General features: G+C 38.8%; 2 protein-coding genes across 5 annotated transcripts; both read right to left on the reverse strand.

Moving 5' to 3' along the window:
* Positions 1–8,370: 8,370 nt before the first annotated feature.
* LOC111852077 (uncharacterized) lies at positions 8,371–14,024 on the reverse strand. Its single transcript, XM_072700381.1, has 2 exons — positions 13,809–14,024; positions 8,371–12,236 (listed from the first exon to the last, which is right to left on the reverse strand). Exon 2 carries the CDS (start codon positions 12,104–12,106, stop codon positions 8,624–8,626), a length of 3,483 nt encoding a protein of 1,160 aa, XP_072556482.1. The 5' UTR covers positions 12,107–12,236; positions 13,809–14,024; the 3' UTR covers positions 8,371–8,623.
* Positions 14,025–16,678: 2,654 nt separating this feature from the next.
* LOC140578665 (uncharacterized) lies at positions 16,679–22,008 on the reverse strand. Of its 4 annotated transcripts, XM_072700378.1 has the most exons (3): positions 21,932–22,008; positions 21,784–21,807; positions 16,679–20,599 (listed from the first exon to the last, which is right to left on the reverse strand). In XM_072700378.1, the coding sequence occupies exon 3, from the start codon at positions 20,456–20,458 to the stop codon at positions 16,937–16,939; it is 3,522 nt and encodes a 1,173-aa protein (XP_072556479.1). In that variant the 5' UTR covers positions 20,459–20,599; positions 21,784–21,807; positions 21,932–22,008; the 3' UTR covers positions 16,679–16,936. The 4 variants fall into 4 exon arrangements, with proteins under 4 accessions (XP_072556479.1, XP_072556480.1, XP_072556478.1 ...); XM_072700379.1 differs by lacking the exon at positions 21,784–21,807 and having other exon boundaries at positions 21,932–21,988; XM_072700377.1 differs by lacking the exon at positions 21,932–22,008 and having other exon boundaries at positions 21,784–21,903.
* Between the last annotated feature and the right edge of the window lie 3,489 nt (positions 22,009–25,497).

A 25,497-nucleotide genomic window follows, 5' to 3' on the forward strand; every position in this document is an offset into this window, starting at 1 on the left:
TTAAATAATATACATTTTCTCTCTGTGCTATTTGGACCAATTTACCTGTCTGCAAATACCACTGTCAGGTATGACGACCAGCAAAGGAGGACACTTGCGCAGATACAGGATAGAATAGTGGAGTTTATTCAGGAGCAATCCAAGCCATAGTCCACAGTCCGAGGTCAAACCAGCGAATGCCAAAACAGGATCCAAATCACAAACGAAGCCATGGTCGAAGGACTTGTGAGGATCGGGCGATGAGCGTTGGACAGAAGGAGGGCGAGAAGGAATCGGGATTCAGGCGATGGGCGTAATCAGGCAAGAAGGACTGGACGGTCTCGTGGTCTGAATACCGACCGGCGGCCAGAACTGAGATATGGCAGAACTGAGATACAGCAGAACTGAAATATAGCAAAAAGCTCGAAATCCGGAAAAATCAGGAAGATCTCGCGTCTTAAGATGAACTAAAATAGACTCCACTGATAAGAACAATTAGAATCAGCTGTGAGGGCATAGCTACCCAAAACCGGAAAAAACCGACGCAGACACACGTAACCTGGGCGGGCACCGTATTCAGGAGGGTCAGACCGGTCGGGGTTTCCCTGGAGGCGTGGGCTTCGTGACATCATCCGGGGATCCCTAGGGTTGATCGGTCAGTCACAGCCCGCCCAAACCCAATAGAATGCTTTAACTCCTCAGAGTTAACTTACCTGTTTAAGCTAACTGATTAACAAGAAATTAAACCAGTCAAACACATCATTATCGATTGGAATAGAGTCCCAAACTTTAATGACAAATTTATAGTTCACTACTTCAGGTTTTCACCTCCAACACTAGTTCAAATATCATTCACAATTAGGACACCTTAGACAAAAAACCAAGCCAGCACCCAATGACAGCAAAGTTAAGCCAGTACCAAGAATGATAATACACTAAATTAAGATGGATTTAAAAAATACAATATTGAATGTGGACAAGAAAATTTAGGCTGTAAAATTCAAATCAAGGTCGGGTCGCGGGGGCAGCAGTCTCAGCAGAGAAACCCAGACTTCCCTCTCCCCGGCCACTTCCTCCAGCTCCTCCGGGGGAATCGCGAGGCGTTCCAAAGCCAGCCGAGAGACATAGTCTCTCCAGCGTGCCCTGGGTCTTCCCCGGGGCCTCCTCCCAGTGGCAATAATATCAAACGTAAATTATAGAACTGTACCGAGTAAAAAGTAAAAGTGAAATCTCCCTTCTTCGTGAAATAATCGGTAAAATGCCTATAATTTTCGTCCCCTAACTGTACTGGTTTTCTGTAAGACTGCAAGCAAAAGAAAACAGTTGAAAGGGACCCACTGGGTGATGCTTAATGCGTGTGCTCAAGTGGTATGAATGCTTAATGAAATACATGCCAGTCATCATTAGATGTATGATACAGACAAAATCCATGCAAAACCAGCAACAAACAGAAAAGCATTTAGGTTCTTTATGAAAATATAAAGACTTATAAACTTAAAAAAAGAAGAAAAGTATGACAATATCGTAATATGTATATAGGTAAAATAAGTATTTATTGATAGATTAACAAATTAAACAGTTACAAGTTCATGATTATCCTTTGTGAAAATTTAATAATTCTAATTCTATCTTCATCTGTGGAAGAGGTGATCACTGTTTACAAAAAGCTAGTGCATGTCACTTACACAGAAAAACATTCTGAATGAAGCAGCCAAAAATATTTGAAATATAAATTTAAGTTTCACAAATTTCTAGTCCCTGTTTACATAACAGTATGTACGATGCATGTTTTCATTTTCTTTTCTTTAAGAGTTAAAGCCTAAAATCTCTGTTTTTACTACATCACCTTTGTCCATTGAATGGATTCTTTCTTGTTTTTTTAAACTACTAGTGTCGGAAAATTTCTTTCCATACACAGTGCAACCATGAGGTCTTTTCCCCGAATTCACTTTAAGATGTCTTCTAAAACACATCGGTAAAACATTTTTTTCACGTCTTTTTAAGTTACTAATGTCAGAAAATTTCTTTCCTCATACTGTACAAGTGAACGGTTTTTCACCAGAATGAATCCGTTTGTGCACTGTTAGGTGAATTGCTCGAGTAAAACTCTTACCACATTCAGTACAAATATAAGGTTGCATCCTTAAAACTCTTTCTACATTTGCGACAGATATTTGACCTTTCTCCAGAATGCTTTAACAGGTGTTTTTTAAAAGTTGCTCAGGTATAAAACCATGTTACGCTCAGCGCACTAATATGGTTTTTCACCTGAATGGAAACTCATGTGAACTTTTAAGGAATAAGCTACAGTAAACCTCTGTCCACACACAGAACAAATGTGGGGCTTTTCACCTGAGTGAACTCTTTGGTGTTTCTTTAAGTAGAATTTGGTTGTAAATCCTTTTCCACACTGGTCACAAATGTATGTTTTGTCCATTAAATGGGTCTCTTTGTGTCTTGCCAAATGGGTCCGATTTGCAAAGGTCTTCCCACATTCATTACAACTGCATATTTTCACTTGAATGTGTTCTGTGGTGGATATTAAAGTCAGAATGGCTTTTAAAACGCTTTCCACAATCCAAAGAACCATGCTTATTCATATTTGAGTTATCCTGCTGGTGCTGCTCTATTTGGAATGAGTCTACACAAACACTTTCTTGATTAGTGTGATAATTTCTGGAAAATCACAATGACCCAGTGTCTAGTTAATAAATCCCTTTTAAATCTCTTTCCGTCATCCACTTTACACAGTTCAGTCTAAGAATTTATTGTAAACTCAATGAAATCTGATAAGCCATCACGAAGTTCAGACTTCACACCTGTTATTTTGTCAACATCACCAAACTTTGACTTAACCTTATGTCTCACCTGGTCATACCCTGGATCAATTGTTTCAATTTTAATATGCTCAGATTTGATTTGTCTTGCATTTGGAAAGACTTCATCAATATCAGCATTCTGTATGATGGTTGTATTTGCTGTGTTGACACAATCCAAATCAGATTCAGTCTTACCAGTCATTAACAATCTGCCTTGTGATTTTTCACCAAAATTAACTTTAAGGTGTCTTTTTAAGTAAGACATACACTTGAAATGTTTCCCACACTGGTCACACTTGCTTGGTTTTTCTTCTGAATGAGTTCTCATATGTACTGTTAATCCGCTTCCTTGTGCAAAACTTTTCTCACACAATGTGCAACTATATGGTTTCTCACCAGAATGAATTCTCATATGCATATTTAAGTGTGTTCTGTTAGTAAAACTCTTTCCACATTCAGTACAGCTGTATGGTTTTTCCCCAGAGTGAACTCTCTTGTGTACAGTTAAGTGGAATAACGTGGTAAAACTCTTTCCACATTCACTACAGCTGTAAGGTTTCTCAGAGTGACAATGTCTTCGTAAAGAGACTGCATTCTTAAAACTCTTTCCACACTGACCACAGACATTTGGTCTTTCTCCAGAATGGTTTAAAATGTGGTTCTTGTAGGTTGCTCGGGTAAAAAACCTCATTTCACATTCGGTGCACTGATATGGTTTTTCCCCAGAATGAAATCTCATGTGGACCTTTAAAGATTCTGCTACAGTAAACCTCTGTCCACATTCCGAACAGACATGGGGCTTTTCACCAGTGTGAACACTCTGGTGTTTCTTCAAATACTCAGAACGGGTGAAACCTTTTCCACACTGTCCACAGATGTATTTTTTTTCAGCTGAATGCATTTTCATGTGTCTTCTTAAGGCAGCTACATTTGAAAATACCTTTCCACATTTATTGCAACTGTATGTTTTTTCACTTGAATAAGGGTTACTGTCTGTCCTAGTAGTCAGAAGTCTTCCATTGCTCAATTCAATTCCATTCCTCTGAGATGAAGGAATGGGCTGCTCCTCTTGAAGAGCTCTGTTTGATCCCTCTTTACAATCCCATTCTAGTCGTGCCTCTGATTTCTCCTCTACAAATTCATTGGAAACTACTATATCTCCACTTGATTCAGACTTTATTTGGTCGACTGTAATTTCAACCCCATTAGTGCACTGAGAGTCATTGTATTGTGATGGACAAACAGAATCTGGACTAGTCCCTTTCTCTGTTTGATGATACTCCAGGCAAACTCCCAATCCCATCTTCTCAGTACCGGGATTCTGCATAGCAGCAATATCCCCTGTATGGGTGCAGCTCAGATCAGATTAATTTTTAACACACGAGGCCATGATTCCTCACTTCGCAGGCCAGGACGTCAAGTGTAACATGCTCAGTCCCTCACTACGCTGTTCTCTGAGCTCCTCTTCCTTGTACGTTGTTTTGCTTGTGATCGTCTCTGTGAGCTGCTGTGAATATACACTGTGATTCACCTGTGATGGAGGATGAATCCATTTACATAGAGCCCCACACTCACCGGAGACTCATCAACCCACACAGCAGTGTTCAAGTCCCTGTTATTGAAGCCTGAATCAGAAAAAGGTTAGCTTTTTCATCATCAAACAAACGTAATTAGTTACTTGAAGAATATTAGAGGTTACTACTGGTGAAGAAGAAGATTAAATAATCTAGCAATATCCATTTAAAAACAACAGAATACCAAAATATATCCCTGTTATTAAAAAAAGGAAACTTGTGACTATCTTTCCTGTGAACATTAGCTACATTAAGTGTCACATAAATGTAATTATTCATGTATCACTTAATTTGGAGGTATTCATTCCAACTGCATTTTGCTATAGCTTGTAAGTATGCAAATTACTATTAAGATATTGAAGAAAAACCTTATATATACTGAACGATTGAATCCAATTTTAACATTCACATTATATAAACTAAACAGTCGTAACTGATTATTAGTTAGTATTGTGAGTCACTAGCTTTAGAATCGTCATTTTTTAGAATGAAGTCAAATTGAAAAGAAAGGTTTATTTATGATCCGAAGTATTTTTACTCAGTAAACACAACGACCATGGATATTAAACATTTTGAAATTCCTATGCGCTCACTAGAAGCTCAGTTGATACAGTAATGTATCTTACTAAACTGTGACAGATCTTTACCACTAAACTTTAAAGGTACCTTTAAAATGGTCAAGGCGCAATATCCATGTAACAATTAATATTAGGATATATTTAAATACAATTATTTTCATTGTTTTAACACAGCATTTCAATGTTGAAAACTTCTTGATCATGTCCAATTTTAATAATTCAAAAGTGTTGTTGTTCATAAAATATAAAACTCAGGACATCATATATAAAATTGTTAAATATTTTCAGTAACGTGTTTGCTTAGATTGGCAGAAATTTGGAAATAACGCATATTACACGGTATAATTTAGGTGGTACGTGACAGTTTTCTACGGAGTGTAGCCACGTATGGTTCTTACAAATAAAAAGCGCATCTGGATACTGGAGCAGGGGGTTTGCACCTCCTGTAACTCATGGCATACTGTAAATGCAAAAGCCCTCAAACTGATAATGCTGCTGAAAATCTGTCCGCTTCACCGTAAACATTTCCAAGTGGATTCCCAGACTGATGGTTAATTTTTAACCTTAAACTAATCATTTAGATAGTCACGTAGCATTTGCAGTCGGGAAAAGAGTTAAATAACAAAAACATGCAAAATTTACCTTAAGGTATCCTGCCTATAAACTTCCGCAGAAAATATACCCCAGATCCTAATTTCTTCCTCACTATTCAGGGTACGATGCGCTGATGATAACTAGGTGCATTACCGCCACCCAGCGGCCTGGAGAGTGAACTAAGAACTGGCAATGAGCTGCACTCTAACTCAGGGGTACTCAGTTACTTTACCCTGAGATTCAAATTCCATCATTGACAAAAAATCATGGTCCCCTCACTAGATTTCGCCAACAGGAGGTGGTTTGTGAAACGGGAGGGGGGATCAATCGCATGACCCGTCCTGCCCTCTAACTGAGTATACACTGGTTCTTTTTGTATGGTCATCCATTCATGCATCTATTCCTTTTATAATGTCCATTGTAGGACACACATAGATACTTCCTCAATAAAGTACAATAAAACTTTATAAAAAGGTAGGGCCGGACATTTAAAGGATTTACGAAGCTTGATATGATCTTGCAGTTCATTATATTACAATATAATCGCCAGACCAGATGACATGAACACACAGCACAATAGAAACAGAACAGAAACAATCACACTACAGACCATCACTGAAAGATAAAAGGAAACAGAAAGCTGATATTTTGCATCATTATCTCTCTATAAGGTGGCAGGATGATGCAGTAGTTGCACTGTTGCCTCACACCTCTGTGACCTGGGTAGGAGTCTCTGCCAGGGTTCCATGTGTGTGGAGTTTTCATGTTCTCCTCATGCTGTCGTGGGGTTTTCTCAGGGTGGTTTGGTTTCCCCCAACTCTCTAAAAACATGCTGAGGCTGAATGCAGTTAGAAAATTGCCCATAGGTGTGCGTGTGTGCCCTGTGATGGGTTGGTGCCCCATCCTGGGCTGTTCCCTGCCTTGCGCCTGTAGCCTCTGATATAAGCCCCCTGTGACCCTAAACATGATAAGTGCTTTCAGAAAATGGATGGATGGATGGAAATCCTTCTTACCCCCCCCACCCCCTCAGCCCCCAGCCCCCGCATATGGCGCCCCTGATTATGTGTAATGCTGTCTTCTGAGTACTGTGGATTATATTCATCTGAAGTTTAATGTAAATTTATAAAAAGTAACACATGCATGTTTTGAAAACTCTACATGGCCTCTTGAGCAATGAGGAGGAAAAAATGGTATAAAACTTTAAATAATATATATTTTCTCTCTGTGCTGTTTGGACCAATTTATATGTCTGTAAATGCCACTGTCAGGTATGACGACCAGCAAAGGAGGACACTTGCATGGATCCAGGGTAGAATAGTAGAGTTTATTCAGGAGCAATCAAAGCCATAGTCCAGAACCTGAGTCTAAACCAGTGAATGCCAAAACAGGATCCAAATCACAAATGAAGTCGTGGTCGAGAGACATGCGAGTGTAAGGTGATGAGTGTCGGACAGTTGGAGGGCGAGAGAGAATCAGGACTCAGGCGATGGACAAAAGGCAGGGTCAGGAAACGGGCAGGCAGGTACTGAGATATAGGAAAACACTCAAACTCCAGAAAAATCAGGAAGTTCTTGCATCAGAGCACATCAGATGAACTAAAATACTTTCCACTCATGAGAACAATTAGAATAAGGTGTCAGGGCGTAGCTACCAAAAACCAGAAAAATACCAATGCAGACACACGTAACCTGGGCGGGCACCATATTCAGGAGGGTCACACCGATCGGGGCTTCCCTAGGGGTGTTGGCTTCGTGACATCATCCGGGGAACCCCAGGGTTGATCCATGTGTCACATCATGGGCAAAGACGAAGGCGAAGGCAGGCATGGGGAAAATCGAAAAGGGCTTTATTAAACAAAACTATAAGCAAGGAAAAAGGAAAGGGATCACAGGGAGTCAAAATGGGGTAGGATCAGACCCGGGCACACTGGGGAGCTCAAGACAGGGAGGCCCTATATATACCACTAACGAGGGAGCAGACAAGAGGCACCTGGGGTGATCCACACAGAGGCTGTAACAAGAGGAAAGATTAAACAAGTAACAGGTGTGGCTCAAATGAGCGGAGAGAACAAAGGGGAAAGGAATGCAGGGCGTGACACCTCATATAATGCTTTAACACCTCAGAGATTACTTACCTTTTCATGTTAACAGAAAATGAAACAGTCAAACACATGATTACAGTCCCAGACATTAATGACAAATTTTCAGTTCACCACTAAAGGTTTTCACCTCCAACACTAGTTCAAATATTATTCACAAGTAAGACACCTTAGGCAAAAAACCAAGCCAGTACCCAATGACAACAAAGTTAAGTCAGTACTAAGAATGATAATACACTAAATTAAGATGAATTAAAAAAAATAATAATAATAATAATAATAAAAAAAATAAAATACTGAATGATGACAAGAAAGTTTAGGTCTTAAAAATTTCAAAAATCAAAAGTTCAAAAATGCAAATTGATTTAAAAAGTAAATTATATACTTGCATTGAGTAAAACTTAAAAGTGACACCTCGCCTTTGAAATTATTGGTAAAAATGCCTATATTTCTCATCCCCTAACTGTACTGGGTTTCTGTAAGATTCCAGAGAGAAAAAAAAGTTGAAAGGGACTCACTGGGTGATGCTTAATGCATGTGCTCAAGTGCTTAAGTGGCATGAATGCTTAATGAAATATATACCAGTCATCATTACATGTATGATACAGACAAAATCCATGCAAAAACCTTTCTAGCAGTAAATATAAAAGTATTTAGGTTCTTTACAAAAATATAAAGACAACATAAAAAACCAAAGAACAAAAGTAAGGACAATATTAAAAAATGTATATAGGTAAAATAGGTATTTATTGATAGATTAACAAATTAAACAGTTACAAGTTCATGATTATGCTTTGTGAGAATTTTATAATTGTAATTCCACCTTGGTCACTGTTTACAAAAGGCTAGTGGACTTCACTTACACAGAAAACATTTTCAATAAAGTACACAAAAATACTTGAACATATTTCAAATGTGATAAATTTAAGTTTTACAAATTTCTAGTCCCCATTTACAACACAGTATGTGTGATGCATGTTTTCATTTTCTTTTCTTCAAGAGTTCAGGTCTAAAATCTGTTTTTACTATAGCACCTTTGTCAATTGAATGGATTCTCTCGTGTTTTCTTAAGTTACTAGTGCTAGAAAATTTCTTTCCGCACACAGTGCAACCATGAGATCTTTCCCCCAAGTTCACTTTAAGGTGTCTTCTTAAATATGACACATCAGTAAAACATTTTTTCACATGTTTTTTTAAGTTACTAATGTCAGAAAAACTCTTTCCACATACTGTACAAGTGAACGGTTTCTCACCAGAATGAATCCTTTTGTGCACTGTTAGGTGAATCGCTCGAGTAAAACTCTTACCACATTCAGTACAAATGTAAGGTCTCTCAGAGTGACAATGTTGTCTTAAGGATGCAGCATCCTTAAAACTCTTCCCACATTTACCACAGATATTTGACCTTTCTCCAGAATGCTTTAACAAGTGTTTTTTAAAAGTTGCTCGGGTATAAAATCTCATGTCACACTCAGCACACTGATACGGTTTTTCACCTGAATGGAATCTCATGTGAACTTTTAAGGAATAAGCTACAGTAAACCTCTGTCCACACTCAGAACAAATGTGGGGCTTTTCACCTGAGTGAACCCTCTGGTGTTTCTTTAAGTAGAATCTGGTTGTAAATCCTTTTCCACACTGGTCACAAATGTATGTTTTTTCCGTTAAATGAGTTTCTTTGTGTCTTGCCAAATGGGTCCGATTTGCAAAGGTCTTCCCACATTCATTACAACTGTGGATTTTTTCACGTGAATTAGTTTTTTTGTGTATTTTTAAGCTAGAAGGGCTTTTAAAACTCTTTCCACAATCCAAACAACCATGCTTATTCATATTTAAGTTATCCCGCTGGTGTTGTTCTATTTGTAATGAGTCAACACAATCGCTTTTTTGATTACTGTGATCATCTCTGGAAAATGAGACCTGCTTGGTGTCTGAATTTAACTGTGACTCAACATTATGTCTCACCTGGTCATAGCCTGGATCAACTGTTTCAGGTTTGATTTGCTCAGATTCCCAACATTCTTCTAATCCCACGTTGATAGTATGGAAATCCTGCATTGCACCTGAATTTTCTGTGTGCTTGAAAATTGCTCGACATCCTCTTGACTCAAGTTTGGCTTCAGTAAATATCTCACTGTCGATGCACTGTGTATTGGAGTCTTCTGCCATCTGAACATAATCTGGATCAATATGCTCAGATTTGATTTGTCTTGCATTCGGATAGACTTCATCAATATCTGCATTCTGTATGACGATTGTATATGCTGTATTGGCACAATCTGAATCAGATTTAGTCTTACCAGTCATTAACAATCTGCCTTGTGATTTTTTACGAAAATGAACTTTAAGGTGTCTTTTTAAGTAAGACATACACTTGAAATGTTTCCCACACTGGTCACACTTGCTTGGTTTTTCTTCTGAATGAGTTCTCATATGTACTGTTAATCCGCTTCCTTGTGCAAAACTTTTCTCACACAATGTGCAACTATATGGTTTCTCACCAGAATGAATTCTCATATGTATATTTAAGTGCACTGCCTGAGCGAAACTCTTTCCACATTCGGTACAGCTGTATGGTTTTTCCCCAGAGTGAACTCTCTTGTGTACTTTTAAGCTAGAAGGGCTTTTAAAATGCTTTCCACAATCCAAACAACCATATTTATTCATATTTGAATTATCCTGCTGGTGCTGCTCTATTTGGAATAAGTCGACACAGTAACTTTTTTGATTATTGTGATCATTTCTGGAAAATGACAACTGCTTGGTATCTGGAGTTAATACATCCCTTTCAAATCTCTGTTTTTCATCCTCATTACACACCTCAGTCGTAGAATTAGTTGCAAAATCAATTAAATCTGTTATGCCTTCACTAAATTCACATTTCACACCTGTTCTGTCACAATCAGCAAACTGTGACTGAACATTATGTCTCAACTGATCAGAGCCTGAATCAATATATTCAGTTTTGATTTGCTCAGAATCCAGACATCCTTCTAATCCCACCTTGACAATACTGAGATCCTGCATTGCATCTGAATTTTCTGTGTGCTTGAAAACTGCTAGACGTCCTCTTGACTCAAGTTTTGCTTCAGTAAATTTCTCACTATCGATGCATTGTGTATTGGGGTCTTCTGCCACTTGAACATAATCTGGATGAATATGCTCAGATTTGATTTGTCCTGCATTCAGATAGACTTCATCAACATTGGTACTCTGTATGATGGCTGTATATGCTGGGTTGGCACAAACTGAATCAGATTCAGTCTTAACAGTTCTTGTCAATTTGCCTTGTGATTTTTTACTAGAATGAACTTTAAGGTGTTTTTTTAAATAATAGGTACACTTAAAATGTTTCCCACAATGGTCACACATACTTGGTTTTTCTTCTGAATGAGTTCTCATATGTACTGTTAATCCGCTTCTTTGTGCAAAACTTTTCTCACACAATGTGCAACTATATGGCTTTTCACCAGAATGAATTCTCATATGCATATTTAAGTTTGTTCCGTTAGTAAAACTCTTTCCACATTCGGTACAGCTGTATGGTTTTTCCCCAGAGTGAACTCTCTTGTGTACAGTTAAGTGGAATAACGTGGTAAAACTCTTTCCACATTCACTACAGCTGTAAGGTTTCTCAGAGTGACAATGTCTTCGTAAAGAGACTGCATTCTTAAAACTTTTTCCACACTGACCACAGACATTTGGTCTTTCTCCAGAATGGTTTAAAATGTGGTTCTTGTAGGTAGCTCGGGTAAAAAACCTCATTCCACATTCGGTGCACTGATATGGTTTTTCCCCAGAATGAAATCTCATGTGCACCTTTAAAGATCCTGCTACAGTAAACCTCTGTCCACATTCCGAACAGACATGGGGCTTTTCACCAGTGTGAACACTCTGGTGTTTCTTCAAATACTCTGAACGGGTGAAACCTTTTCCACACTGTCCACAGATGTATTTTTTTTCAGCTGAATGCATTTTCATGTGTTTCGTAAAAGCAGCTACATTTGGAAATACCTTTCCACATTCATTGCAACTGTGTGTTTTTTCACCTGAATAAGGGTTACTGTCTGTCCTAGTACTCAGAAGTCTTCCATTGCTCAATTCAATTCCATTCCTCTGAGGTGAAGGAATGGGCTGCTCCTCTTGATGAGCTCTGTTTGATCCCTCTTTACAATCCCATTCTAGTCGTGCCTCTGATTTCTCCTCTACAAATTCATTGGAAACTACTATAGCTCCACTTGATTCAGACTTTATTTGGTCGACTGTAATTTCAACCCCATTAGTGCACTGAGAGTCATTGTACTGTGATGGACAAACAGAATCTGGACCAGTCCCTTTCTCTGTTTGATGATACTCCAGGCAAACTCCCAATCCCATCTTCTCAGTACCGGGATTCTGCATAGCAACAATATCCCCTGTATGGGTGCAGCTCAGATCAGATTCATTTTTAACACACGAGGCCATGATTCCTCACTTCGCAGGTCAGGACGTCAAGTGTAACATGCTCAGTCCCTCACTATGCTGTTCTCTGAGCTCCTCTTCCTTGTACGTTGCTTTGCTTGTTATTGAAAAAGGGAACTTGTGACGATCTTTCCTGTGAACATTAGTTGCATTAGAAATCACATAAATGTAATAATTTATGTATCACTTTTGGAGGTATTCATTTCAACTGCATTTTGCTATAGCTTGCAAGTATACACATTTATATATACTTAATTATTGAATCAGATTTTAACTGTCACATCATATAAACTAAACCCGGTCTCAAACAGTAGTCGTTAGCATAATGAATCGTCATTTTTTACAATGAAGTCTAAGGCTACGTTCACACTGATTTGTCTATCTTGACAGTTCACATTCATAAGTACAAGTGACCTGTATCTGACTGTAATGTGAACGCATCGGTCCTCCGAAACGTCACGCATGCGCACATTGATACGTTTTTACTCGGGTTAAAAGATGGTCGTAAAATTGGCACCTTGTGCGGCCATGAACGCTGCGCTGATTCGAGTCTGTTGCCTCTTTAAACTTTCACTTCAGGCTCTTTATTTTTCTTTGGCATTGTAGCCAAAGAAAACGATATACTGCGCTGTGCCATTTCTTTGGCAATTATTTCAAATACTACTCTATTACGATAGTTTCCTTCTAGTTTAGCTTTAACAGATTAATTTCCCCAAATATCAATTAAATCCCCACCTTCTCCATCCTTCCACTGACTTATCGCAGCTCTCCTCCATTTTTACCTTCCTGCGCTGCCGGTGCAGGCTGATGTCAGCGCATGCGTATAAGCAAAAAGCCACATGAATTCCGATCTGAACGTTCACATTCAGGTCGCATGGCCGCGAATCGGATACATATCCGATTTAGTACCACATATGAAAGTGGCACAAATCCGGTTTGAAAAGATCAGATTTGCGTGTCCACACAGCCCTGAAAAGATCAGATCTGTGTCACATTAAGGCAAAAAATCCGATTTGAGTCATGGAAAAAAATGATTATTCGCTCATTTATGATCCGAAGCATTTTTACTCCGTAAACACAACGACCGTAGATATTAAACGTTTGGAAATTCCGATGCACTAGAAGCTGAGTTGTTTGTCCAACTAATCTTACTAAACTTTGACAGATCTTTAGAAATAGCTAAACTTTAAAGGTATTTTTAAAATACCTTATGGTTTCATTATTTTAATACAGCATTTCAATTTTGAAAAATTCTTCATGATTTCAAATATTAATAATGCAAAAGTTTTCATTTTCTTATATATAATGTCCAGAATTTTACATTTAAACAATGTTAAATATTTTCAGTAACGTGTTTGCTTAAAATGGCTGAAATTTAGAAATAACGCATATTACACCGTATGTAAATAACTTAGAAATGGTGGTACGTGACAGTTTTCTACAGTGTAGCCACGTATGGTTCTTACAAATAAAAAGCGCATCTGGATACTGGAGCAGCGGATTTGCACCTCCTGTAACTCGATGGCATAAATGCAAAAGCCCTCAAACTGATAATGCCGCTGAAAATCTGTCCGCTTCACCACAAATATTTCCAAGTGAATTCCCGGATTGATACTTATTTTTAACTTTAGACTAACCACTCAGTTATTCAAGTAGCATTTGCAGTTGGTCATAGAGTTAAATAACAAAAACATGCAAAATTTACCTTAAGAATAAAGAACACGGTCTTCTTCGAAAAAAAACTGTAGAAGAATAATGTCACGACAAAAAAGCAACCCACATATACAAGTAAGCAAACTATTTCAGTGCTACAAAAAAACCAATAAGCTTGTGTTTTACATTTGAACTGCCCGTATCCCTAACATTAAGTGGCTTTGTGGTAATCCAGCCCATAGACTTCCGCAGAAAATATACCACAGAACGCAACTTCTTCCTCTTTATTTAGGGAAAAGGTCGCACGACGATAACTAGCTGCATTACCGCCACCCAGCGGCGCGGAGAGTGAACTAACAACTGATAACTCAGGGGTACTCAGTTATTTTTATCACGAGATTTAAATTCCATCACTTACACAAAATCATGGTCCCCTCGCTTTCGCCGACCAGGGGTGGTTTGTGAAACAGGATGGAGGATCAATCGCACAATCCGCCCTACTTTCTAACTGAATATACACTGGTTCTATACGTATACCCATCCATTCATACATCCATTCATTTTATCCATGTCCACTGTAGGACACACATAGATACTTCCTCGTTAAAGTACAATAAAACCTTACTCAACAGGGCTCCATATTAGGATTGGACATTTTAGGGATTAACGATGCTTGATATGATCTTGCAGTTCATTACATTACAATATAATTGCCACACCAGCAGATGACATGAACACAGCAAAACAGAAACAGAACAGAAACAAACACACTACAGTTCATCATTAAAAGATAAAGGAAACAGAAAACTGATATTTTGTACTTTGAATCATTATATCCTTTTATATCCTTAGCAGTCGGTATATCGTGTGTAATGCTGTCTTCTGAGGACTGGATTATTTTCACCTGAAGCTTAATGCAAAATTTTTGTAATAGATGCATGTTTTGAAAACTCCAGATGCATGGCCTCTTGAGCAATGAGAAGGAAAAAATAGTATAGAACTTCCAATGGTATCTGGGTCAACTATGTATTGTTATGACACGCAGGGCAGGGACAAGCAACAGTGCAGCTTCTTGCAGAAAAACCCCACAAAGAGGACTTTATTCAGGGAAGCGAAAACAGGAACTGAAACACAGACAAACAACAATGACCAAACCAGTGAGTACCGGACTAGGGAGCATTTAAATACATAAGCCATACGACAGCTGGGAGTAATTAACTACAGCGAGAGGTACACTAACAAAGAGACTGACAAACCCCAGGTAGTGGCCCTAGCTAGGAGAACCGAGAACCGAGGACAAGGCTGACAGGACATGACATGTATAAGGTTCTCAAATTAGCACAAAAAGTATTGCCACAGTTACAGTTCCCTAAAAGCCTTTTTTATGTTCATATTACTTCCATTCAAGAATAAAACCAATAATTCATTTTTATTGTGATTCATATGAATGTACCCTAGTAAAATGTCATTCAGCGTAATGCTAAGTGTTTTTTTCCAAAAAATAATATTTTAAGCCTATTTTTCCCTAAAATTATCATGATTTATTCATCCTCAGACTGGCAGAAATACACTATATTGCCAAAAGCATTGTGACACCTTCCTTTACACATACACACATGAACTTTAATGACATCCAATTCTTAATACACTTGGCTTTAATATGACCCACCCTTTGCAGCTACATCAGCTTCAACTCTTCTGGGAAGGCTGTCCACAAGATTTAGGAGTGTGTTTATGGGAATTTTTGACCATTCTGCCAAGAGAGCATTTGTGAGGTCAATGTGATGTTGGATGAGAAGGCCTGGCTTACAGTCTCCGCTCTAATTCATCCTAAAGGTGTTCTATTGGGTTGAGGTCAGGGCTCTGTGCAGGCCAGTCAAGTTCCTCCAACCAGACTCGCTCATCCATGTCCTTATGGACCTTGCTTTGTGCACTGCTGCGTAGTCATGTTGGAACCGGAAGGGTCCATCCCCAAACTGTTCCCATAAAGATGGGTGCATGAAATTGTGCAAAATGGCCTCGAATGCTGTTCTCTTGTGCCGGTCCTTGTTCTCACCTGTCCTGTGTTTCCTTGTTAGCCCTGTGTATTTAAGTACCTGATTCTGCTCTGTTCCCCGTGGAGTCATTGACTGTGTTTTTTTGTTCTGTTAGTTTACTTCATACCCCTTTTTAGTTTTGACCCCTGGTGGTTCATTTTGTTTATAGTGCTTCCAGTGTCTTCAGTTTCCTGTGGAGCCGCAAGTGGATCGTCCCCTTCTATTCCTGCCTGTACCATGCCCCGAGTCCGTGATAGAAGCCCTCGAGTTCCTGACAAAAACGATATATATTTCAAATGAGCTGACTAGATGAACTTGGATCACTTCAATATGACATAGAGAGCAAGATGGAGAGAAATGACTCATATGCAACACACATAGAGAACATGGGTTTTACTGTGCAATATAGTTGAACTATATATAACAATTAAACAGTTATAGCATAAGTGCAGTGCAAAAAAACTGCAGTGTAATTGTACAGCTGAATATGATGTGTTACCCACCCAGCTATTGTATCCTATTCTGTTGCTGACAGCAGCATGAAACCACAAAAACCTCTCTTCTTCTGGCTGGTCTTTCCTGTCTAGAAACTGGATCGGAGTTGATCGTTTGTCTGTGCCATGCAGCCCTCTGAAATACCTTACAATGTCACAAAATAGTTAAAAATGACAGTAAATATGAATGTGATATAGTATATATGAATGTAATATAGTGAATATCAATGTAATATAGTGAATATCAATGTGATATAGTGAATATCAATGTGATATAGTAAACATGAATGTAATATAGTGCAGAAAAGTATTTCAGTTCTTTACAAAAATATAAAGAGTTGTGAACTAAAAACACGAAGGATAAAAGTAATGACAATATAATAAAACGTAAGTAGGTCAAATAAGTATTTATTGATAGATTAACAAATTAAATTCTTTGTGAAAATTTTATCATTTTAATTCCACCTTCACCTGTGGAAGAGATGATCACTGTTTACTAAATGCTAGTGGACTTCACTTACACAGAAAAACAATCTGAATAAAGTACACAAAATATCTGAACAAATTTAGTTTAAGTTTTACAAATTTCTAGTTTCCATTTACATAACAGTATGTGTGATGCATGTTTTCATTTATTTTTCTTCAAGAGTTCAGGTTTTTACTATACCAGCTATTTCAATTGAATGGATTCTCTCATGTTTTTTTAAGTTACTAATGTCGGAAAATATCTTTCCACACACAGTGCAACCATGAGGTCTTTTCCCCGAGTTCACTTTAAGATGTCTTCTAAAACACATTGGTAAAACATTGGTAAAACATCTTTTCACATGTTTTTTTAAGTTACTAATGTCAGAAAATCTCTTTCCACATACTGTACAAGTGAACGGTTTCTCACCAGAATGAATCCTTTTGTGCACTGTTAGGTGAATCGCTCGAGTAAAACTCTTACCACATTCAGTACAAATGTAAGGTCTCTCAGAGTGACAATGTCGTCTTAAGGATGCAGCATCCTTAAAACTCTTCCCAGATTTGCCACAGATATTTGGCCGTTCTCCAGAATGGTTTAACAAGTGTTTTTTAAAAGTTGCTCGGGTATAAAACCTCATGTCACACTCAGCACACTGATACGGTTTTTCGCCTGAATGGAGTCTCATATGAACTTTTAAGGAATAAGCTACAGTAAACCTCTGTCCACACTCAGAACAAATGTGGGGCTTTTCACCTGAGTGAACCCTCTGGTGTTTCTTTAAGTAGAATCTGGTTGTAAATCCTTTTCCACACTGGTCACAAATGTATGTTTTTTCCGTCAAATGAGTTTCTTTGTGTCTTGCCAAATACGTCTGATTTGCAAAGGTCTTCCCACATTCATTACAACTGTGGATTTTTTCACGTGAATGAGTTTTTTTGTGTATTTTTAAGCTAGAAGGGCTTTTAAAACTCTTTCCACAATCCAAACAACCATGCTTATTCATATTTGAGTTCATGTTTGAATTTGCATATTTATCCTGCTGGTGCTGCTCTATTTGGAATAAGCCAACACAATCACTTTCTTGATTGCTGCGATCATTTCTGGAAAGTGACGGCCGATCATAGCATGAATCAATTGTTTCAGTTTTAATTTGCTCAGATTCCAGACATTCTTCTAATCCCACCTTGACAATACTGAGATCCTGCATTGCACCTGAACTTTCTATGTTGTTGAAAATTACTAGACGTCTTCTTGATTCAAATTTGGCTTCAGTAAATTTCATACTATCGATGCACTGTGTATTGGGGTCTTCTGCCACCTTAATATAATCTGGATCAATGTGCTCAAATTTGATTTGTCTTGCATTCGGATAGACTTCATCAATATCAGTATTCTGTATGATGGCTGTATATGCTGGGTTGGCACAAACCGAATCAGATTCAGTGTTACCATTCATTGACAATCTGCATGGTGATCTTTCGCGAAAATGTACTTTAAGGTGTCTTTTTAAATAAGACATACACTTAAAATGTTTCCCACAATGGTCACACTTGCTTGGTTTTTCTTCTGAATGAGTTCTCATATGTACTGTTAATCCGCTTCCTTGTGCAAAACTTTTCTCACACAATGTGCAACTATACGGCTTTTCACCAGAATGAATTCTCATATGTATCTTTAAGTTTGGTGCCTGAGCGAAACTCTTTCCACATTCGGTACAGCTGTATGGTTTTTCTCCAGAGTGAACTCTCTTGTGTACTTTTAAGTTAGAAGGGCTTTTAAAATGCTTTCCACAATCCAAACAACCATATTTATTCATATTTGAGTTATCCTGCTGGTGCTGCTCTATTTGGAATGAGCCAACACAATCACTTTTTTGAGTATCATGATAATTTCTGGAAAATGACAACTGCTTGGTATCTGAAGTTAATAAATCCCTTTCAAATCTCTGTTTTTCATCCTCATTACGCACCTTAGAATTAGTTGCAAAATCAATGAAATCTGTTACGCCTTCACTAAATTCACATTTCACACCTGTTCTGTCACAATCAGCAAACTGCAACTGAACATTATGTCTAAACTGATCAGAGCCTGGATCAATCAATTCAGTTTTGATTTGTTCAGATGCCAGACATTCTTCTAATCCCACCTTCACAATACTGAGATCCTGCATTGCATTTGAATTTTCTGTGTGCTTGAAAATTGCTAGACGTCCTCTTGATTCAAATTTGGCTTCAGTAAATTTCATACTATCGATGCACTGTGTATTTGGGTCTTCTGCCACCTGAATATAATCTCGATCAATATGCTCAGGTTTGATTTGTCTTGCATTCAGAGAACCTTCATCAATGGCCGCATTGCGTATGATACTTGTATATGCTGTGTTGGCACAATCTGAATCAGATTTAGTCTTACCAGTTAATCTGCCTTGTGATTTTTCACCAGAATGAATTTTCAGGTGTTTTTTTAAGTAATAGGTAGACTTAAAATGTTTCCCACACTGGTCACACTTGCTTGGTTTTTCTTCTGAATGAGTTCTCATATGTACTGTTAATCCGCTTCCTTGTGCAAAATTTTTCTCACACAGCGTGCAACTATATGGCTTCTCACCAGAATGAATTCTCATGTGTATGTTTAAGTGTGCTGCCTGAGTAAAGCTCTTTCCACATTCAGTACAGCTGTACGGTTTTTCCCCAGAGTGAACTCTCTTGTGTCTAGTTAAGCGAAATAAACAAGTAAAACCCTTTCCACATTCAGTGCAACTGTATGGTTTTTCAGCTAAATGAATTTCACAATGTCTTCGTAAATAGATTGCATCCTTAAAACTCTTTCCGCACTGATCACAGACATTTGGTCTTTCTCCAGAATGGTTTAAAATGTGGTTCTTGTAGGTAGCTCGGGTAAAAAACCTCATTCCACATTCGGTGCACTGATATGGTTTTTCCCCAGAATGAAACCTGATGTGCACTTTTAAAGAATCTGCTGCAGTAAACTTCCGTCCGCATTCCGAACATACATAGGGCTTTTCACCTGTGTGAACTCTCTGGTGTCTCTTCAAGTATACTGGATGGGTGAAACCTTTTCCACACTGTCCACAAATGTATTTTTTTTCAGCTGAATGCATTTTCATATGTCTTGTTAAGGCAGCTACATTGGGAAATATCTTCCCACATTCATTACAACCATGTGTTTGTTCACCTGAATAACAGTTTCTGTCTGTCCTTGTATTGCAAAGTCTTCCATTGCTCAAATCAATCCCATTCAAGTAAAGTTGCTGGGACTGTTTCTTATGAAATGCATTAGTGGAACTTGTTACAAACTGTGAAGAGCCTAACCAATCAGCATGAATGTCTTTCCTCTGAGATGAAGGAATGGGCTGCTCCTCTTGATGAGCTCCGTTTGATCTCTCTTTACAATCCCATTCTAGTCGTGCCTCTGATTTCTCCTCTATAAATCCACTGGAAACTACTATATCTCCACTTGATTCAGACTTTATTTGGTCGAATGTAATTTCAACACCATTAGTGCACTGAGAGTCATTGTACTGTGATGGACAAACAGAATCTGGACCAGTCCCTTTCTCTGTTTGATGATACTCCAGGCAAACTCCCAATCCCATCTTCTCAGTGCCGGGATTCTGCATAGCAGCAATATCCCCTGTATGGGTGCAGCTCAGATCAGATTCATTTTTAACACACAAGGCCATGATTCCTCACTTCGCAGGCCAGGACGTCAAGTGTAACATGCTCAGTCCCTCACTACGCTGTTCTCTGAGCTCCTCTTCCTTGTATGTTGTTTTGCTTGTGATTTTCTCTGTGAGCTGCTGTGAATATACACTGTGATCCACCTGTGATGGAGGATGATTTATTTTACATAGAACCCCACACTCACCGGAGACTCATCAACCCACACAGCTGTGTTCAAGTCCCTGCTACTGAAGCCTATGCTGAATCAGAAACAGGTTAGCTTTTTCATCATCAAACAAAACTAATTAGTTACTTGAAGAATATTAGCAATTTAGTACTGGTGAAGAAGATGAAATAATCTAGCAATATCCATTTAAAAACTACAGAATACCCAAATATATCCCTGTTATTAAAAAAGGAAACTTGTGACTATCTTTCCTGTGAACATTAGTTGCATTAGAAGTCACACAAATGTAAATATTTATGTATCACTTTCCAACTGCAAATATGTGAATTACTATTAAAATATTGAAGAAAAACGTTATATATACTGAATGACTGAATTCAGTTTTAACATTCACATTATATAAACTAAACACGGTCTCAAACATCAGTCATTACCGATTATTTGTAGTATTGTAAGTTACTACCTTTCGAATCGTCATATTTTACAATTAAGTCTAATCGGGAAAAAAGGATTATTCTCTCATTTATGATCAGAAGCATTTTTGCTCAGTAAACCCAACGATCGTAGATATTAAACGTCACTAGAAGCTGAGTTGTTTGTTCCACTAATTTAGCTTACTAAACTCCGACAGATCTTTAGAAACAGTTGAACTTTAAAGCCATTTTTAAAATGGCAAAGGCGCAATATCCAGGTAACAATTAATATTAGGATATATCTAAATATTTTCATTGTTTTAACAAAGCATTTCAATGCTGAAAACTTCTTGATCACGTCAAGTTTTAATAATGCGAAAGTTTTGTTTTTCATAAAATATAAAACTCAGGACATCATATATAAAATTGTTAATTATTTTCAGTAACGTGTTTACTTAAATTTGCTTAAATTTGGAAATAACGCATATTACACCGTATGTAAATAATTTAGAAATGGCGGTACGTGAAAGTTTTCTACGGAGTGTAGCCACGTATGGTTCTTACAAATAAAAAGCGCATCTGGATACTGGAGCAGCGCCTTTGCACCTCCTGTAACTCATGGCATAAATGCAAAAGCCCTCAAACTGATAATGCTGCTGAAAATCTGTCCGCTTCACCAGAAACATTGCAGTATTAGCATTTGCAGTAGGGAAAAGAACTTTCCCGAAAAACATGCTAAATTTACCTTAAGAATAAAGAACACGGTCCTCTTCGAAAAAAACAGTGTAGGAGAACAGTGTCACAAAAAATACAGACAAAATGTGTAAGTGAGCAACTACTTTCAGAGCCACAAAAAACAACAAACTTATGTTTTATATTTGAATCGTCCCTACCTCTACCATTAATGGTTTTGTAGTAATTCTGCCCATAAATTTCCGCAGACAATATACCACAGAACCAAACTCCTTCCTCTTTATTCTGGGTAAAAGGGTACAGACGATACCTTGGTGCATTACCGCCACCCAGTGGTCTGGAGAGTGAACTAAGAACTGGCAATGAACTGCGCTCTAACTCAGGGGTAGGGGAGAGCGGGGTAAGTTGTCACATGTGACAACTTGCCCCAGTACAAATAAATGCTCAAAAAAATTGTGATATTGTAATTCATTTGTATTTGTAATAAGGTTTTTTAAGAAAGGAAGAAAGGAAGGAGAGGCAGGAATTAAGGAAGGAAGGAAGAAAGTAAGATGGTTCGAAATTATCAACGAAAGACAGAGCGTGGCAGTACACCACCTGACATTCTGTTAAAGGCAGTCAGGCAGGTAAAGATGCAGAACAAATCAATCAGAAGTACAGCAAAGGATTTTGACATAAATTACCGTACTCTAACTCGGTATCGTCAAAAGATTACCAGAGAAGAAATTGAAAGTCAGACAGCCATGCCAACAACAATGGTTGGTTATAGGCCTACAACGCCAAGGAAGATTTTTTCCCCTGATTTGGAAAAGCAGCTTGTTGAGTATATTACTAGGTCAGCTGACATTTATTTTGGTCTGTCACCAAGTGAGGTCAGAAAGCTTGCCTACCAGTTTGCCGTGGCACACGAACTGAAGTTTGTGCCTTTGTGGGCAGAGAAAGAAAAGGCCAGCAAAGAGCGGCTTACAGGCTTTTTAAAGCGGCATACGACATGGTCACTGAGAAAGCCAGAAGCAACTAGCCTTGCCAGGGCAAGTAGCTTCAACAGAGAGAATGTCAATGCTTTCTTTGACAACTTAGAGAAAGTGTTATGCAAATATGAGTTTGGACCAGGAGACATTTGGAATGTTGATGAAACTGTGGTCACCGCTGTACATAAACCAGACAAAGTGTTGGCCAGACGTGGATTCAAACAAGTAGGGTCACTGACCTCTGCTGAAAGGGGAACCCTTGTCACACTGGCCTGTGCTGTCTCAGCCATAGGGAATAGTTTACCTCCATACTTTATTTTCCCGCGTGTCCACTTCTGTGACCATTTCCTGATCAACGGGCCACCCGGCAGCAAAGGAGGGGCAAATTCCTCTGGATGGATGAAAGACACACACTTTGTTGACTTCCTGCAACATTTCAATGAACATACAAAGTGCTCAAAGGAGAAGCCCTGTTTACTCCTTTTGGACAACCACGATTCTCATCCGCTCCGGCAGTAGCCTGCTTTGAGAGGGTTTTTGTGGTTTTTTGGCCTCCCTAGAGCAACTTCGCTTTAGTTTAGCTAAACGTGGTTCAGCAGGAAGTTAATCTCGGGTAAGTAATTGTAAATTTGGTTATTTTAAAAGTTAAATTTAAAGGTTGTTATCGCTGACGCTGCCGGATAATTTTATAATAAAGTACCGATTTAACGCAAGTGTTAATTTAGTGTTTTAGTGTACTCGGCACTTTGTTTTAACTATACGTTAATTAGATCAGCTAAAAGTTTAAATATTCTCTATTAATATACTGGGCTGGGAGTAAAGGACGGGGACATAGTGAGTTAGGTAATTATGGGGCCAGCTCAGTGTTGTGTTTGCAAGATGTTTGCCCTTCTGGATGCTTGCGTCCAGTCGGACTTCGTCTGCGAGCGATGTGGGTTAGTTGACTCACTCATGGTCCAGGTTCGTGACCTAGAGGAGCGACTGGCTCTCATCCAGCATAGCAATGAGTTAAAGGAGAGAGTTAATACGCCTTCTAGGGAGACTGTGTGTACGTCACAAGCGGGGAGGGGGGAGAATGATGAACAGGTAGGTCGAGAGAGCTGGGTGAACGTAGGTCGCAGACGTAGAAAAGGGCGTACACAGTTCACAGAGGCGGCATCACCTGAAGTAACGGTTTCTAACCGCTTTCAGGTGCTTCCAGCTTTAGAGCCGGAAGAGACTGGGGAGGCAGGTGGGCCCTTGGGCACCAAGGAGCCACCTAACCCCAGTAGGAGGGAGGTTGTGGTAGTAGGGGATTCAATTATAAGAGGTGTAGATAGTTATGTGTGCACCCGTGATAGAGGGTCCCGTACGGTGTCTTGCCTGCCTGGTGCCCAGGTAGGGGACCTTCCAGATCGAGTGGACAGGCTTTTGGCCCCAGCCGGGGTGGATCCAGTGGTCGTGGTGCATGTTGGCACCAATGACATAGGAAAGGGCAGAAGGGCTGTTCTGCAAGATAAATTTATAGAAGTCGCGGATAAGCTTAGAAGCAGAACATCCACGGTGGTATTCTCTGGAATACTTCCCGTGCCACGTGCAAGTCAGGCAAAATTAGCTGAGATAAGGGGATTAAATGCGTGGCTAAAATGGTGGTGTAGGAAAGAGGGGTTCAGGTTTATGGGGCACTGGAAGACCTTCTGGAACAGGTGGGACCTGTTCAAGCCGGACGGGTTGCATCTGAACCATAGGGGAACCAGTGTATTGGGGAGGCGTATGTGCAGAATAGTTGAGGAATGTTTAAACTAGGGACTGGGGGGGCAGGGAGGTCAGTTAAGAATTTATGTGGGGAGAGACGGAAAGCCCAAATAAATATTAAAAGTAGACACTGTAAAAGGCCTACCATTAGTGGTCTGTATTTGAATGCTAGGAGTATTAGAAATAAAATTAATGACTTAGAGGCTTTAATTTCTTCAGACAATTACGACATTATAGGAATAACTGAAACATGGATGAGTGACAATGATGGTGATGAATATAATATGGATGGTTATACGTTGTTCCGTAGAGACCGGATAGGCAAGAAGGGAGGTGGTGTTGCAGTATACGTAAAAGAAAACTTGCAGGCAAGGGATCTCACTGATAAAAATAAAAATTCAGAAGCTGTATGGATCAAACTTGATGCTAAAGATTCAAATGGCCTAATTGTCGGGGTTTGTTATAGGGCACCTAATGTAGCTGTAGAGGAAAGCAGTATATTATATGATGATATCAGGATTATGAGTAATAAAAATGATGTGGTGGTTATGGGTGATTTTAATTTACCTGGGATACAGTGGGACACAGTCTCTGGCTCTTCTGTAAATGAACTTGAGATGGTGGAATTAGTACAGGATTGTTTTTTTACTCAGTTTGTTAATACTCCTACCAGGGGAGAAGCCCTTCTTGATCTCGTTTTTTGTAATAACCAGGATAGGATTGGAAAATTAGAGGTTTTAGACCCATTGTACGGTAGTGATCATAACATGGTTAAATTTGAGGTTAATTTTAGTGTCCGAAGAGCAAAGTCTAAATTAAAAGTATACAATGTTAGGAAGGCTAACTTTAATGGTATGAGACGGAAATTAGAAACTGTAAACTGGACAGAGTTAAATAGCAAAACAGTTGAAGAGGCATGGGAATTTTTCAAAAGCACATTGTTGCAAGTGCAAGAGGACTTCATACCTGTTTCCAGCAAAACTAAATCTAGGAAACGACAACCAAGGTGGTTTACTAAGGAAATTAAGAATAAAGTCAGGAGGAAAAGGGCTCTGTTCCAC

The sequence above is a fragment of the Paramormyrops kingsleyae genome, chromosome 16, assembly GCF_048594095.1.
Source record: "Paramormyrops kingsleyae isolate MSU_618 chromosome 16, PKINGS_0.4, whole genome shotgun sequence".
Classification (NCBI taxonomy): Eukaryota; Metazoa; Chordata; class Actinopteri; order Osteoglossiformes; family Mormyridae; genus Paramormyrops; species Paramormyrops kingsleyae.

Coding starts and splice junctions, on each gene's coding strand:
- LOC140578665 (XM_072700378.1), bottom strand. CDS start 20,458: ATGGCCTTGTGTGTTAAAAATGAATCTGATCTGAGCTGCACCCATACA.
- LOC111852077 (XM_072700381.1), bottom strand. CDS start 12,106: ATGGCCTCGTGTGTTAAAAATGAATCTGATCTGAGCTGCACCCATACA.